The sequence below is a fragment of the Pinus tabuliformis genome, chromosome 3_1 (genome assembly GCF_031772625.1).
Source record: "Pinus tabuliformis cultivar Carrire ecotype Pingquan chromosome 3_1, CPIR1, whole genome shotgun sequence".
Lineage (NCBI taxonomy): Eukaryota > Viridiplantae > Streptophyta > Pinopsida > Pinales > Pinaceae > Pinus > Pinus tabuliformis.
In genome coordinates, this window is record NC_142301.1 from 621,228,367 (window position 1) to 621,246,719 (window position 18,353).

The 18,353-nt window shown below is 40.5% G+C and overlaps 1 protein-coding gene across 1 annotated transcript; it reads left to right on the top strand.

Moving 5' to 3' along the window:
- The first annotated feature begins 9,601 nt into the window (after window positions 1–9,601).
- On the top strand, window positions 9,602–15,135 carry LOC149188565 (uncharacterized). Its single transcript, XM_089409994.1, has 2 exons — window positions 9,602–10,231; window positions 10,969–15,135. The coding sequence occupies exons 1-2, from the start codon at window positions 9,602–9,604 to the stop codon at window positions 15,133–15,135; spliced, it is 4,797 nt and encodes a 1,598-aa protein (XP_089266120.1).
- Window positions 15,136–18,353: the final 3,218 nt, after the last annotated feature.

Consider the following 18,353-nt stretch of genomic DNA (forward strand, 5'->3'; position numbering starts at 1 on the left):
GGGGACTTTAGGAACACAAGAGAGTCATTTTATATTCCATTAACCACTTCATTTGACATCATCATTGTTTTTGTTAGCCATGCCCATCTTCAATTATGGCTAGGATGAGGGAGTACTAGTAAACTAACATTAGTAAGAAAGGTGAAAAAACTAATATTCGTAAAGAGAATATTGTTCAGCTATTCATTGACTTTAGAGCTAACCAATCACTTGATTCGAGGAAGAAGAATATTTTCTGTGGACTAGTGGACACTCCCAACATGAAGAAACAACTAGATGGATCAATGCTTTATGTTATTTGGTAAACGTCCTTGCAACAATTAGGAGGTTTCCTTGTATTTCTTTTGGAAATTATGTGTTAACTTCATTTTTTATCTCCATGTCAATTATTTTGATGATGGAGAATTCTTGGGGTAGGTCATAGCTCTTATCAAGATTGAGTAACTGCCAACTGGCATTAATAGGTTCACAAACTCCCAATTAATTATTTAAATTTAAACTCTTAAGCCACTTTAGCTCTAAGATAGGACTATATCATCCATGACATGTAGTCCAATTTATTATACAGTTCCACTATGTATACGTAGGGCCTTTAAGTAAGGCTATCCATTTTGGTTCCAGTGAAATTGTTTCACATTGATGCAAGTTATTGCAAAGATACTTATAATGGCATAACAAAGGATCTTATTTGAAATAGTTTCTTGGAAAAGAGTAGTACACCATAATTTTTATATTTTCATTTGCTCATGTATTAAGCTTTATTTTGAAAAATTCCAATAAACATAATCTTAAAGTATTTATAGTTGTCTCGTTTCTTTTTTTCTTGGCATGTATGGCTCTTGAGAGATGACCTACCTCACTTCATGCAATAAAATTGTTCTTCTCCCCGCCTTGATGCAATGGGTGTTATGACATGCTCCATTGGAGCTCCTCACACCTAGGTATCATAAATTTAGGTATTTATGATGTTACATTATTATAAATTAATTATATGGTTCAGATGACATGTATTCGTTGTCTTTCTTTGTGCCGAGAAGAGTGAACTTGGCCTAGGGTTTTTTTGAATATATATATATATATATATATATATATATATATATATATAATTAATTAATTAATAATATCTTGAATCAATATATTCATCTTATAATAATAATTGAGTAATTTAAAACAAGTCCTTAGAACATCTCAAAGGGGAAGGAAAATTGGCTTGGTTGTCATTTAGATTCATGGTGGATCCTTTTACCCATGGAATGGATATATGTATGTAGGTATCTATGCTAATGAAATTCTAAATTTAACAAATTTTCATCCATTCAAGATTTTTGAAATACGAAAACATTGCCAAATATATTAGATTAAATAATTTTGTGTATCCACATGATTGTTAAATATGCATAGTTAATTTAGCATATTAGAAGTTAGCTACAAAAGAATTATTGTTATATGTACAAAATATTAAAATATGCTTCTTCATTGGTTAGATATGGAGTCTTGAATGATTTGATATACATTAATGAAATCACATCAAAGCATGAAGAAGAATCTATGAAACTTTTTATTTCCCAAAAATTGTTAGAAAATTTCTGGAGTCTAGCTCAAAATTCGGTTGTCTTATGTTGCGACAAAGAAATCGCAAGTACACAGAGGCTTAATAAAACACAAAACACAGAATTCATTCACCGCAAAATAGAGTAAAACAAAAAAGGTTGTGGTAAATCTACTTGTGAAAGATGAATACCATAATGCAACAAGCCACACTTTATATTATATGTTAAAACACAAGAAAATACATTCACGTGATAAATGGAGGTTGCAGCTCCAAGTAAAAAAAACACAAAAGACTTACTGCCATTTACGCATCACTGGGGTTGCGGAGTAACCCAGTGAGTAAATTTTGGTAAAACTCCGTAAAATAGTTTTGACATGCCCACCAATATTTCCTCCACGATTTTCTCCTCACTACCTCACATAATTTCACCCTCTCTCGCTCTCTAACTTGCCCAACGTTACAAATGAATTTTACATCCATATTTATCTCAACATACAAATTTGACATTAATACATGCCAGAGAAAATAATTAATACCCAACATGTGCGATTTTACATAGTAAATGGTTTTCTGAACTTGCAGGTGTTGTGGAGTGTGGGCAACAGTTGCGGAGTGAATGTTTTCCCATATTTATTTACCAACTTCATTAAGCTCCTTAACTTATTTGCTTTGTTGCGGAATGGTCAGTGTTGTACTTCTATCTTACTTCAGTCCTTTCACGTGCAAACAAAATTGCAACCATGTAGTAGCTGACCAGGAAAGCATGGTGTTTGTTAGTGTGTTTAATACAGTGGTCGGGATTATTATTTCCAACACTCCCCCTTAATCACAACTATCGCCATTAACAATTCCCAAACAGTCTCTGAGATAAAAAAAAACTTTCACATGCTAATGACTTTGTGAAAATATCAGCAAATTGTCCCTATGACCTGCAGTGCAGAAACACAATTTCATCATTGTTAATCAATTCTCTGATAACATGATATTTAGCATCAATATGCTTGGTCCTCTTCTGAAAAACAAAATTCTTTGATAATGCAATTGTTGAGGTGTTGTCGCAGAAAATAGTCGTTGTTCCCCCTTAGTCGTGACGAAGATCCCTCAACATTCTTCTCATCCAAAGTTCTTGACTTGTTGTTGCTGTTGCGGCGACATATTCAACTTCTGCTATTGACAGTGACACTATTGGCTACTTCTTGGAAGCCCATGAAATGGCTCCAGAACCCAAATGAAAAACATATCATGATGTGCTCTTTCTGTCATCGACACTTCCAGCCCAATCACTGTCAGTATAACCAACCAACCTGAAATCATCTGTTGCGACATACTGAATACCATACTCCTTTGTCCCATTGACAAACATTAGAATCCTTTTCCCTGCTTGCCAATGTGTTTCCTTAGGTGTCTCCATGAACCTTGACACCAAACTCATTGCATACATTATATCGGCCTATTGGCATCAAATACATCAAGCTGCTTATCATGCTTTTGTACAATGTTGGATTGACATTGCTGCTGAAATCTTCTTTGCTGAACCTCAACCCCATGACAGTTGGAGTTGGTTTGGGCTTGCTGTTGCATCTTAAACCTCTCCAAAATGTTTGTGTTGGCTTGAGGAGGCTTGACCTAGGTTCGAAGTTAATTAGCCAAATGAATCCCTGTACTACTGGCCCTTTTGGCAACATCTCGCAGAGCGCGGATTGAGGTCTCACCCAAAGCAGTATCGGGGGATGCTGGAACCAAGTTTTCGCACCCTTGAGATGTCTGAGGGGTTGGTTTAGTCCAACTGTGAATACCTTCACGCAGGTTACTTCGCGCACCGCCTTGGCCTGCAAGGCCTTCACGATCTGTTATAATCACCTTCGTGCAGCCCTAACTAGGGACTCAGATGCTTTCGAGCTGCTAAGGCAGTGATTTGCGCTAATTCCCCAAGTTACACAATGGATCTTACTTATCTTCTTATACTTGTTAGTTAAATTCACGTAAACAGATACTTTGTCTTATATTCTCTCAGTGAACATAATCATATAAGTTTGCGCATATAAACAGTATAAATGCAATTCATACCTAATATATGCAATGCATAAAACAGGAAAAGATACACAGAAATGATATGAAACTTCTTTTTATTACTTCTCCAAAGGTTATAGACTCGACTTGCCCTGCGCACTCAACTACAGGGAACCGCGCAATCAGCTGCGGACTACTAGGCCTCTGTGCACTCAGCTGCAGAGCCTTCTCCTACTCTATGACCCAATACTTGACTCTACACTTCAATAAGACTCAATTATTCATCTCTATTGCTTCCACTTCTCTTACTTATTTACAACTTAGAGCCTCGTTGTATTTATAGAATCCCATGGTCCACGGACCATGGGTAGATTTCTAAAGCCAACATTACATTACAACAATGAGGGTAGACAACCCTATGACTCATTTTAAATCTTCACGCTATGCGCTGTTATGAAACTAGCTCACAAAAAGATAGAAAAGATAGATCAACACCTTATAATTTAGCCTCTTCGAGGGGGAAACCTCCTTTACATTACACAAATGAACAATTCTTAGATGATTCAAATGACAAAACCTCCTTTATATATATAGGAGTCTAAGGGGTCACAATATAACCAAGCCGACCTAACAATAATAATATAAAAGCACAAAAATAACAATAGAGGGATTCTATGGGGCACAATAATAACAATATGGGGACAATAAGGGCACAACAATATTAATAAGGGATACAATGACAATAGTAATGGGGGAATCACTAGAATTATAGGGACCTAACATGCCCCTCTCCTTCAAAAAAGTGTTGTCCTCAATGCTTGAGTAGTTCTGGATGCTTCTGTATAAAATTCTCATCCTCCCATGTGGAATCTTCAGCAGATAAGTTCTTCCACTTTATGAGATACTCCAAAATTGATCAATTTCGTAGCTGTTGAGTTCTTGTTTCTGTGACTGCTTCTGGTTCCAATATAATTTTTCCTTCCTCGTCAAGTTGGGGCAATATTGTTTGAACTGGGAGCTTGTCTCCTATAACCTTCTTTAAACATGAAACATGGAAAACTGGGTGCAGTCGAGAAGCTGCAGGAAGCTCCAATTTGTATGCCTTAGTACCAATCTTTGCAACACCTTGTATGGACCATAATACTTTGGTGATAATTTATTATCCATATTAGCTTGCTTGAAGGACATTTGTTTATATGGTTGCAACCGTAGGAATACCCAGTCACCTACATGAAAACTTCTTTCGCTGCGATGTTGATCTACCTGTTGTTTCATTCTATTATGCGCCAACGTGAGGTTATCCTTCAAGAGTTGGAGAACTTGTTGTTGATGCTCGATGTGATGTTCCACTGCTTGAACCTTAGAATTTTCTCTTAAATATGATGTTATGGATGGTGGCTGATATCCATAAAGTGCCATAAGTGGGGTCATTTTTGCTGCAATATGGAAGGAAGTGTTATACCACCATTCAGCCAGAGGCAACCATTTGACGCATTGTGTCTGTTTATTAGATACAAAGAAACGAAGATATCCTCCCAAACATTTGTTTACTATCTTATTTTTCCCATCATATTGAGGATGATAAGATGAGCTATGAGCTAAATGAGTACCAAGACAAGAAAATAATTATGTCCAAAAATTTCCAGTGAAAATGGGATCTTTGTTACTTACAATAATCTTTGGGTTTCCATGTAGCTTTTGAATTGTTTCCATAAATGCAATAGAAACTGTACTGGCTTTAAATGGATGTGATAATGCACAAAAGTGTGCACACTTGGTAAGTCTGTCAACTACCACCATGATGACACTCTTTCCTTCAGACTTGGGTAAACCTATGATAAAATCCATTGAAACCTCCTCCCAACATTGGCTTGGAATGGATAAAGGTTGTAATAGACCTGGGGTCTTAATTGTTTCAACTTTATTTTTTTGGAAAACCAAACATCCTGTCACAAACTTTTGAATATCCGATTTAAGGCCATCCTAAGAAAATTCCTTCTTAACCATGTGGTAAGTTTTTAAAAATCCTGAGTGCCCTCCTAAGGGAGAAGTGCAATTCCATAAGAATCTTTTGTTTGAGTTTGGAATTCTTATAGAGGTATAAGCGATCTTTGTACCATAACAAATCATTTTTCCAGCTAAATGTATCAGATGTATTGGAATATTGTTGTAACTTTCGAATAAGTGCCCACACTTCTTTGTCATTATTCCATTCCTCCCTTGCTTCGTTTATCAAATCTGGTTGGATAATAGAAATAGTGCACAATAATTCTTCCACATCCTCATCCTTTCTTGAGAGTGCATTTGCCACAACATTTTGCTTCCCTTTTTTGTAGATGATTTCAAAGTCATAACCCAACATCTTTGTGACCCATTTTTGTTGCTCTTCAGAGGATAATCTTTGTTCTAAAAAGTGTTTAAGACTATCATGATCCATTTTTATCTTGAAGTGTCTTCTGATTAGGTAGGGTTGCCATTTCTTAAGTGCATGTAGTATTGCCAACATTTCCTTCTCATAAATAGATTTGTGTAAATACTTTCCCTTGATTGGACAACTTTCGAAAGCAATGGGCCTTTCATCTTGCATTAAAACAACACCAATTCCATTTCCTGAAGCATCACATTCCACAATAAAGGTTTTTTTGAAGTCTGGTGTAGCTAAGACCAGTGCTTGGCACATTGCCTTTTTAAGATGTTCGAAGGCCTTTGTTGCTTCTGGAGTCCATGAAAATGCATCTTTCTTCAATAATGTTGTTAGAGGTGCTGCTATTCTCCCATAGTTCTTAGCAAACTTGCGATAATGCTCTGTCAACCAAGGAAATCCTCGTAGATGCTTTATGGATGTGGGTATTTTCCATTCCTTAATGGCTTTAATTTTGCTAGGGTCTACCTTAACACCTTCACGTGAAACAATATGACCTAGATATTCCACCTCTTGTAATCCAAAGAAACATTTGGAGTTTTTTGCATATAATTGTTTCTCCTTCAATAGTTTGAGCACGTTGTCAACATGTTCAACATGATCCTTCCAAGACTTGTTGTAGATTAGTATATCATCAAAAAATACTAACACAAATTTTCTAAGGAAGGGTTTGAAAATGGAATTCATCAAAGCTTGAAATGTAGAAGGTGCATTGGTAAGGCCAAAACGAATGACCAAAAATTCATAATGAACCTCATGAGTTCTAAATAATGCTTTCGGAATGTCTTCAGTCTTCATTCTGATTTCATGATATCATGAACGAAGATCCAACTTGGTGAAGTAAATTGATCCATGCAATTCATCCAATAATTCATCAATGACAGGAATGGGAAATTAATCTTTAATAGTGAGCTTGTTGAGCTCCCTATAATTTGGACACATGCGCCAAGATCCCTCCTTCTTGTGCACGAATATTATTGGAGCAGAGAAAGAACTTTGACTAGGGTGAATTATACCAGCCTCTAGCATTTCTGCAACCATACATTCAATTTCACTCTTTTGGGCATAGGGATATCTGTACGACCTGATGTTAGGAGGAACACTTCCTGGAATCAAATGAATAGCGTAATCATGATCACAAATAGGTGGGAGACCTTTGGGAGTCTCAAATACCTTGGAATGATTGTCCAATACCTTTTGGAGATCTGGAGAAATAGATGATTTCCCTATGGAAACATCTAGTGAACATAATTGTGCAATTACACCTCATTGTTCCTTCTTTAGAAGCTTTGTCATACTATTAGAGCTTATTATATTTCCCAGTTTCCCTGCAATACCCCTTAATTCAACTTCCTTTCCTTTCACAGAAAATTTCATGAAAATTTCTTGAAAATTAAAAGCTATTGTACCCAAGGATTGTAGGCATTGGACTCCTAGTATAACATCAACACCACCCATTGGAATGGAAAGCATTGGGCTATTCAATACATATTCTCCCATGGATAGCTTGATATTATGGCACTTTCCAGAGAAATTTATGGTTCCTCCACTTGCAACCATCACTTGACACTCTGGTGCTGGATATAGGAAGCAATTCAATTCTTTGGCTATCTTACAATGAATATAATTATGGGTACTTCCTGAATCAATCAACACTATTAGCTTTTTCTTCTTGATATGTCCTTCTATCTTGATAGTTTGAGGAGTGGTAATTCTAGCCAATGCATTACAAGATATGGTTGGATTCATTTCTTCTTTATCTAGGTTTTTTTCCTGGAGTATATCCTCTTCTTTTGAAATTTCTTGTTCCTTTTCTTCCTCCTCTTCACAATCTATGTAGAATAATTTCTTGTCAGCTCACTTATGACGTTTAGTGTATTTTCTATTACAACTGTAACAAAGCCCTTTTGCTCTTTTTTCTTCTAATTGGTGTGTTTTCAACCTTGTAGGTTGTGGAAGGCTAGGGGAAACAACAGTTCCATATTTATAGTTGTGACTGGTAGGCTTCCTGGTTGCCATAATTCTGCTTTCCATTTTTCTTGCTAACCTGAATGCCTTCTCCAATGAATTAGGTTCCCCAAGGTGAACCTCATGTTGGATATTATCCTTTAAAGTCCCTATGAACACATCAATCCTATGCTCCTCTGGAATATCTTTTACCCTTATGTTCAATTTTTGGAAGTCCTCAATGTGCTCCATCATTGAACCCTTTTGTTTGAGATTTATCAATTGGCTAAAAAAAGTGTTGCTTTTTGTATCCTCATAATGTGCTGTCATTTCTTCCATAAAAATTGCCCAAGTGACAATTTGTTTACGAGAGCAAAGCCATTGATACCATATAAATTGATTTGGTTCCAAATATAAAGTTGCAATACGTACCTTTTGTGTGTTTTGCACATTATGGAGATCGAAAAATTGCTCCATCTGTAGTATCCATGTTCTGGGATCCTTGCCATCAAACTTCCTCGTATCGATTTTTGGACTTCAATACAACATTAGAGTCTATGAAATCATGATTAACATTTCTTTTGTTCTCATCATGAGTTTCCTTTACTACCCTTTCACCATTAGTGACCATTTCTTGTAGCAACTTATTCAAATTTATCTTCAATTCTTCCATCTTATCATCCATGTCATTCATCTTAGCTTCCATGCCATCCATCTTAGCTTCCATATTAACTTGCATTCCATTCATATTAGCTTCCATGCCATTCATCTTGGCTTCACTTACCTTTAGTGAGAATGAAATTTGTTGTACTTGGTCTTGTCATTTTGATATATCATGTTGCATTTCTTCCTCTTCTTCACGATTCATGCTAGAGTTTTCAAGTTGCTTGCTAGGTGTTTCCATTTTCTTTCTTCGGGGAATCAACTACCCATAATAATGCTTCACTATGCCCTTCGAATTCCTTCAAAATAGTTTTTCAAACCAAGCTTATGCAAAAAGTTTTAAAAATCTACACACCTTTTTTCACTTTGTAGGAGCTCAATATTGCATCTGATGTATCTCTGTAATTTTTGATCTTCCAGTTCTGAAATTGTGACCTTCAGTAGCCCTTTGCATCCTCTTTCCGATGGCATCAATCTGATTGAATTTATATTCTCCAAGAAAGAGTTATGCACAATCTCCCAAGATGACCTGATTATATACCTTTTCAGAAGAGAGAACTTGTATGAAGTGCCACGTTTCACTGTTTTGACCTTAAGATCTAAAAAATATACATAGGAAACTACAGTCCATTCTCTTTCTATAACTTCTTACAAAATTTCAATCCGATGCTCAAAACAAAAGTTATGACTATTTTGCCCAGGTCACCTGTTTGTAATGTAATTCGAGAGTCTACAAAAAGGCTAACTTCCTCAATTCATATCTCCGCAAATATAGCACGAAAAGCTTTGAAATTTGGTCTCGAGGTCCAGAATGATTTCAACCCAAATGGGTTTTGGTTTTAGCATCAGAAACATCACAAAAAAAAAATTATAGCAAAAATTCCACGGTGACCTGACTGTTTAGGAGCACGCGCGGAGCTGGATCGCGGGACTGAAGACTGGTGAGCAGCTGCAGCTTCGCCTCGGCCTAGGCCGCGAGGCCTGTTTTTTGGGGCCTGGCCTCCGCCATGGCCCATTCTGATCCATCTACGGGGGATGCAGAGAAAGCTTTCTCTGATCTGGTAAAATCTCTGCCCCCCGTCCGTCCGAAACCAGCAACATCAAAATTTGTCAAGAAACTTGATATTCTCCAAGAAGTTCAGCTACCTCCTTCTCTCCCTCGAATGGCAGCTTTATCTTTAGCAGAAAAAGGGCTCATAGGGCAGTTCACAGGCTTATGGCCTTCACCAAAGACAGTCCAGAGATGGGTGGAAAGGAACTGGTCTGATAAAACACAAGGAAAGATTTCGATTCGATTTTGTGGCAGAGGTTACTATACTTTTCACTTTGAAACCAAGGCAGACAAGGATCTGATATTCAGGAACGGGCCCTATTTCATGGACTCTCGAGGGTTATATCTGAACAAATGGACTCCTGACTTCGACCCTGAACTCGATATTCCTAATGCGGTTCCGGTTTGGGTCCGTCTTCCCCACCTCCCCCTGCATTGCTGGGGAGATGACTCGGTAAAAGCAATAGGGAATGCAGTAGGCAAGTACATCGACAGAAGCGAGCCTAAAGATAACATGCAGGCCTGTGCAAGGATTTGCGTAGAAGTGGACCTTGGGAAAGGCCTGCCAGAAGCCATCAAGCTGAAGGTGGATGACTGGAGCTACATACAGCAGCTGGACTACGAACAAATACCCTTTAAATGTAAGGTATGTCATGAATACGGCCACTTTGCCAATAGATGCTCTAAAATTACTAATCTTGAATCTGAGGACCAAGTAGAACAGTGGGAAACTGTGAAAAAAAAGAAAGCACCCCCTCAATCAAAACAAGATCCACCTTCTGAACAACCGGGCTCTTCCTCCCCCCGCCCCACCTCTCCCTCTTTAAATCCTCCTGGACCCTCCATTGAATCTTCTTTCCCCTCCTCCTCCAACCCCTTCTTTATTTTATCCTCTGATGATCCTCAGCCTGATCAGCCCTCTCCGGATCTGATCGAACCTCCCTTGACTTCTTCGACCCCCTCTCAGCCTCCCATTGATCCTCCCCCCCCCAGAACCACCAGAAGCTCTTCAAAAGACATTGGCGCCTCCAGTGATATCCATAAGAAACCGGGACCAGGAAGAAAGTCAGCCAAGCAACACCGGGAAGAAAGCACACAAAAGGACATAGCCCTAGGGATCCAAACCCCTATGGAATCCTTCATTACAGGTTCACAAGAAAAAGAAACAGCAGGTAAAGATCATGAGAGGCGAGCACCTCCTCGCTCGAACGCCTCATGATGAAGCTCTTATCTTGGAACAGCAGGGGTATGGGGCACCCCTCCAAATCAGCTGCCCTACGAGATCTTCTTCAAACAGAAAGACCTGAAATTGTTCTGATACAGGAAACCAAGCAAAGTCAGAGCGAAATGCAAATAATTATAGATGCCCACAAAAATTTCTCAGGGGCCAGTAGCAACTCCAGAGGAGCTTCTGGAGGAATCACAACTATGTGGAATAAGCAGTACTGGGATTGCAAATCCTTTGTCCTCAATCAAAATTGGGTTAGGACCAACCTTAGTAACAAGGAAGAGAGCTGTGACTTCATCATTTATAATGTCTATATCCCCAATCACTACCGGGAAAAGGAACAATGTTGGAAGGAACTGAAGGAAGAAATAGACAATGAGCAGAACTCAAATGTTATTCTTGCTGGAGATTTCAATTTAATCCTCCATGCGAATGAGAAAAGGGGGGGCACCTTCACCCCCGACCCCTTCAGAAGACAGATGGAAATGATAATGTCTGACCATGAACTGATGGATATCATTCCAAAAAATAGGAAATACACTTGGAACAACAGAAGGTTGGGGCCAGGCAACATTATGGAAAGATTGGACAGAATTTTGGTTAATGTCTCCCTCCTTTCTTCCTTTGCTGCAGGCCACACCAAAATTCTCAGTGCCACAGCTTCAGATCACTTCCCCATTATCTTAACGCTGGACTCCCATTCTCATTTGGGACCAATTCCGTTCAAATACAATCCTCTGTGGAGAGACAACGCTGAGGCCGAGGCTATCATAGATGCAACCTGGAAGCAACACGTTGAAGGCTCTCCAAGCCATATTTGGGAAACAAAACTTCGAAACATAAGGAGAGCACTCAAGGATTGGGCAAAAGTCAGCTATCAAGAGCCAGAAAAAATAAGAGAAAAAATTCAGCAGGACTTGGAAGAGATCCATAAGCAAATAGAGGACCACGGATTCACTCATCAGCTGAAAAACAAAGAAAGGGAAATTCAGAGCCAGCTAATTCAAATCAAGAGAGCGGAAGAGATCAAGTGGAGAATCAAATCAAGAGAAGTTTGGCTGAAGGAAGGTGATAAAAATACGGCTTACTTCCATAAGCAGGCCACTGTCAAAAAAACAAGGAATAATGTAAACACTATAATTGATAGCCAAGGCAGCCAGCATAATGATCAAGAATCCATCAAACGAGCTGCCTTCCTCCATTACAAATGTCTCCTCACGGAAATCCAAGGAGATGCTGACTATTCGGCGCTCCTTAAGCATCTACCGGAAAAAATCTCTCTTGAGGAGAATGACAGCTTAAACAGTGAAATAACAGAGGAGGAAATCAGAAAAGCCATCTGGACTTTACAACCAGATAAGTCTCCAGGTCCAGACGGGTTCCCAATAAATTTTTATAGGGACCATTGGCAATTGATTAAAAAAGACCTTGTTAAAATGATGAATGGAATCCAAAGAAAAAAGAAGATGGGGGGCTTCACAAACTCAACTTTCCTTGCCCTCATTCCTAAAGAAAATCGCCCCACTTCTTTCTCCAGATTTCGACCTATTTCACTGTGTAACACTTCATATAAGATCTTTGCAAAAATCATAGCAGCCAGACTCCAACCCTTTCTCCCTTCCCTTATATCCGAAAATCAAGGAGGCTTTATGTCCAACAGGCAAATTCATGATACCATCACCTTGGTCCAAGAAGCTATTCACTCCAGCACATCAAGGCAGGAGAAAGGCTTCGTTCTTAAGCTTGACTTAGCCAATGCATTTGATCGAGTAAGACACTCCTTCTTGTTTGCTGTCTTGAGGAAAATGGGATTCAATTCTGACTTCATCAGCACCATTGCCGCTTGCATCTCTGGCCCCTGGATTTCGCCTCTCATAAATGGACGCCCTTGTGAAGCTTTTCAATCCTCAAGAGGGTTAAGGCAAGGTTGCCCTCTTTCCCCCTATCTTTTCATCTTGATGGCTGAATCATTTAGCAGCGCCCTTGATCACAATAGAAGAGTTGGCCTCATCTCTGGTATCAAGTTTGGAAACGGAGTGAAGAATATCAACCACTCTCAATTTGCTGACGACACTCTGCTCATTGGAGGGGCATCCACTACTATAGCAAGGCGCTTCAAAATCCTCCTCGACCAGTTCATGGAGTGCTCAGGGGGAGAGGTCAACTTTCAAAAAAGCTGCATCTATGGATGGAATATCTCCAATCAAACAGCTCACATCATAGCCAACATTTTTGGAGTTGCCTACAAAGCAACCTGGGACCACTTCACCTACCTTGGGATGCCGGTCACCATGGGCTCTCTAAAAGCCACTACCTGGAATGAAATAATAGACAAAGTCAAAAGGAAGGTTCAGCAATGGGGAACTCAATGGCTTAACCCAGCAGGCAGATTAATTTTGCTCAAATCAGGTATCTCCTCCTTACCTCTATACCGTTTCACTCTTTACCAAGCTCCTGCCTCTTTTCACTATAAGTTGGAAACTGCCCTCCGCAACTTTTTATGGCAAGGAGGAAAAAAAGAAAAAAATAGATTCAATTTGGTCAAATGGAAAAGCGTAATTCAATCCCAAGATAGAGGTGGACTGGGAATTAGAGCCCCTAAAATTCTTAACCTCGCTTTCGGGATCAAAATGGCTTGGAGATTAATTAATGAACCAAAAGCTTGGTGGAAACAGGTCATTGAATGCAAATACCTCTCTGACAATAGGCAAAGACTCCTTGAAACTGATATTCCCAGTAGAGATTCTACTAAAATCTGGCACCTCTGTAAGAAAGCGATTCCCATTCTCAATCAAAACATTTCAAAGATCCCGGGGGGAGGGACCAGTATTAATTATGCCTCTGATAAGATAATGGGTTTCCAACCTCTAAACACAGTTGAAGAAGCCATTCCCTTCATCCTTCATCTTAATAGCAAAGGCATTCAGAGGCTTGATCAAATTTCAAAATGGGATGTTGACACAGGAGCCTGGACTAGCTGGGATTTTCCAGTTATCCCCTCAAACTTAGAATTAAGTTTCCAAGCTTTTCATAAAAACCTTCAGAACAGAGCTCCCATTAAAAAAGGAGCAGCAGATGGATTCAGATGGGACCCCACGGGCTCAAGCTACACCATCAAGTCCGGCTATCAATTCATCTGCAACAGCACTTACCAGACTCCTATCTGGAACCAATGGAGAACAATATGGAAATCAGAGGCCATCCCCAAGGTCAAATTCTTCATATGGCTGCTGTTAAAAGGCAAAATCCTCACTTCTGAAAATTTAAGAAAGAGAGGGATATATGGTCCTTCAATTTGCCCCAACTGCTGCTCAGCAGAGGAAACCATCCACCATCTATTCCTTGACTGTCCCTTCGCGAAGAAATGCTGGATAAACTTGTCCAACTTGGGCAATATAACATGGCAACCTCATCAGAACATTGCAGAGACAATTCAAGAATGGAGAAGGAGCTGCCCATGGAAAGATAAAAGGAGCAAGATTGTCAAAAGAACTTGGGATATCATACCTCACAATCTACTATGGAAAATCTGGCTCACAAGAAATAAAAAAATCTTCCAAAACAAAGAGAGTAATGTATGGAAGACATGCAACAAGGCTCACCTATTGGCGCAGGAGACAATTGCAGCAAAACACTCAGGGACTTTCAAAGCAGCAGATTATTCAGTTGAGGAGAGGTCAATTATTAGGCATATTCTAGGCCGTCCAGGACATCAACAGAGTATCCAGAGAACTAACAGACAGCATCATGACCAGACCAGGGAGTGGGAAATAAGACTTCCCACCCAGGACTACAAGAGATGGATACAGAGTAACAATTGCCCGATTTTATACTTTGATGGCGCCTCAAAGTCCAACCCAGGACCAGCAGGCGCGGGAGGAGTTATCATAGATGAATTAGGAGAAGAAATCTGCAAGTATGAATGGAGTCTAGGAAAAAAAACAAATAATAACGCAGAGGCCTTAGCTCTCTATCAAGGGTTGTTGCAATTAAAAAATCTGGGGATTAGAAAAGCTTTAGTATTTGGGGACTCCTCCATAATCATTGGCTTCATGAACCACAACCAAAGATCAACAAACAGCAACCTTCAGCAACATATCCAACGCATCAAGCTCCTTCTCAAACACTTTGAAAATATCAGATTCTACCATATCCTTCGCACGTTCAACGGGGAAGCTGACAAACATGCGAATAACGCAGTTGGAAATCCGGAAGGTGCGTTGAGGCACAATGACAGAGATACCTTCCAGCCTCTGCCATGATACAGGCAAATCTTGACTTTGCCCAGGCTCGCAGATCCATCAAGCGTGCGACGGGCTTGGTTTCATCAGCATCAGGACACTTGACAGAGAGCATGGAATGCATAAGTAGTCTTATCCAAGCATCGATTCAAAGAGCAACCTGCATCCCAAGGAAAACCAATCAATTCAGTGAAGGCCGGAAGATCGAATATGCTGCACCAGCAGATCGCCATCGAGATTCAGGGAAATATCTAATCGCCACAGAGGATACGGCTCCCGTAATACACCCAGGCTACTGTTGGTTTCACTCCATAAATACGGGCAGAGGAAAGAAAAGAATTGTCATTCACTGCCTTGCGCAAGAGCAGATACTCTGGTTCGATGAAGGCGCTCTCGTCCAGGGCCGAAGAAAAAAACAGTCTCTGGTATTGCTACTTCCTGTCTTGTATATCTTTTTACTAATCTCTGTCGTGGTGTTTTACAGGAGTAGTATCTGTGGGGTGGCCAGTATTGCTGTTCCACCCTTTCCTTACTCTCTGTTCTCTTTCCATCACCTCCGCTGGTCGCCTTCCATTTCTCAATCTTGCACCTACAGCAAACTCCCCTCTGTTTCCTTCTCCCTTATCTACAGTACTCTCCCTTCAAGCTTGCGCGCCAACATCCGGGTCCATTTATATTTTTCCCTTGACGCTCAGAAAGTGGGATCTGCTGTATCCCTTGACAGTGCCTTCCAAACCCGTCTGCAAGATATCTTCAAAATCTTCAAAATCTTAACTGCCTACTGGACCCTCTCCCCTTTTTGCAACCCCCATTCCATGGCGCGCAGTGAAGACTGTCTGCACTGTGCAGACCTTCAATTTGAGCTGGAAGAAATAAGGACCCAACAGTCACTGATAGAGGAAAAACAGGGTCTGCTTGCTGCAAGGCTAGAAGAGCATGACCGGCGCCTTGATGAGCACAGTAGAAGACTTTTTGAACAAGACCGCATCAACACGGAGAAATACAAAGCAGAAATTCAGCTTTTCATGCACAGGGTCTCCTCTCTCCGAGATCAATTCGAGCAGCTCTCAAATCGCTGTGGCCATGTTGAAGAATCGCTCGACACTCTGAAATCCTGGCTGGATAAGCACACCAACGCCACCAGCTCCTCCAGCGCAAACCAAGGAGCCAAAGATGAGAATCCAGAAGAATCAACAGCGAGACACATTCAACACATAATGATCGACTGAATGAAAATCAAATGCATCTTTTTGTTATCTTCTTTCATCAGAATCTATACTAGCAACATCTCTAGCAGTAGTAAGGAAAAAAGTAGCCTAAGGATCAAGGGGGCAGCCTCATTTTGTAAACCCCTTGTTTCCTCTCAATCTGCGAACTTTATGTACAAAGAGGGATTTAGACCCTCGTTTTTTTCAGAATGCAATACATAGCAACCGACTTTTTCAAAAAAAAAAAAATTCCACGATGACCTGTTTGGAGCAGCGAAACCCTAGAATCCAAAGCTCTGATACCACATGTTATGAAACCAACGCATAAAAAGATAGAAAATATAGATCAATGCCATATAATTCAGTCTCTTCGAGGGGGAAACCTCCTTTACATTACACCAATGAACAATTCTTTGATGATTCAAATGACAAAACCTCCTTTCTTTATATAGGAGTCTAAGGGGTCACAATATAGCCAAGCCGACCTAACAATAATAATATAAAGGCACAAAAATAACAATATTCTATGGGGCGCAATAATAACAATATGAGGAAAATAAGGACACAACAATATTAATAAGGGATAAAACGAAAATAGTAATGGGGGAATCACTAGTATTATAGGAACCTAACATGCGCCCAAAAAACGTGGATTTTTTACATCGGATTTGGTCAAAATCTAGGCTTTAAGCCCCAAAACTTCCCTTGGGTGATCCCGTGTCCAATAGGCCCCTAACACAAACATCGTGATTCACCCTCGAGTCACTCTGTCAGTGTGGAGATCTTTGCGTGGAGACCTCCCAACTCTGCTTGAACTGCTGCAAGATCGATAGTGCCCTGAGCAGCTGCCTACTGTACCTCTTGCATGCGTTCTTCAGAGACCGCGATATTTGAACTACTTCCTTGCATCTTCTCCTACGTTCCCTACATCTGCGCAAGCTTGGCTTCGATCGAGGCTTTAATGAAGAATGCCTCATCAATCCAAGGTTGGATGTGCGCCTTCAAATCTACTTCTTTGTGTTGCGTCGCGTCTACCTGCTCCTTAAGCGCTTTTGCCTGTTGCATCCATGTGAGCCTCTGTGTAAGGGCCACCATCTACGTGGTCCCTTTTATATCATCATACTGTTGCTGCAGCTCACGCGCATCTGTTTCTAAGTGATGTATGTTCGGGTCCTCCTGTAGAGTGTTAAGGACCTCGAATGACTCTTCCAACATTTTGGTGCAGTCCTTCACTGCATTACTGATCTCCTCCATCCCCGATGTAATGGCGCTAGCGTGTTGTTCCCTCACCTCTAGAGGAGTTGAAGGTTGCACCTTCAACCATAGCTCTGCTATCTGAAGGTTTAGTTCTAGCTAAACCTTAGCCATCTCTTCTCGCACTTTGCGCACACCTACTACTAACCTTTGGATGTGCACCTCTGCTAGGATGGCCATCTTAGGGACCATCTCGCAGGCCTCCTCAACCACCTATACCATCTATTGGTTCTGCGCCACTAACTCATCGTGCTGTAGGCTCAGTTGTTCCATATTAATTTTTTGCTCACTTAACACATGTAGTGCACGGCCCTCCCTAGCTGCAGTTTTGCAGTCACTTCGTCCTGCAGGACATAGAGTGTCTCCCAAGGGAGCGTAACCATGTTGATCCCTACTCCCTTCAATGCACTGACTATAGGCTTGTCAACCTCATTCTCTGTAACCAGTGCCCCCTCTGGCAGCACTATGGTGTTGGCCATGTGGATGCGTAGCATTTCCTTAGCTGCAACCATTCCTACTGCAAGGCTGGTGGAGAGAGTACCAGCCTGAGGAGTGTGCACCTGCAACTCCTGTATCTGTGCTCAGAAGGTCCCCAAGACAATCTGATTCTCCTCCGCGAACTGCTGGCGGGCCTCCGCGCTGACGTCGTGTAACGTCTCCCCTATATCATGGAGATCTCCTTCTGTGAGGATGATCAGGTCGAAAGAAATATTAGAAGCTTTCGACTTCTTTCGCGGCCCCACCTGCTCTCTCGAGCGTTGGCACTTCAACTATGTA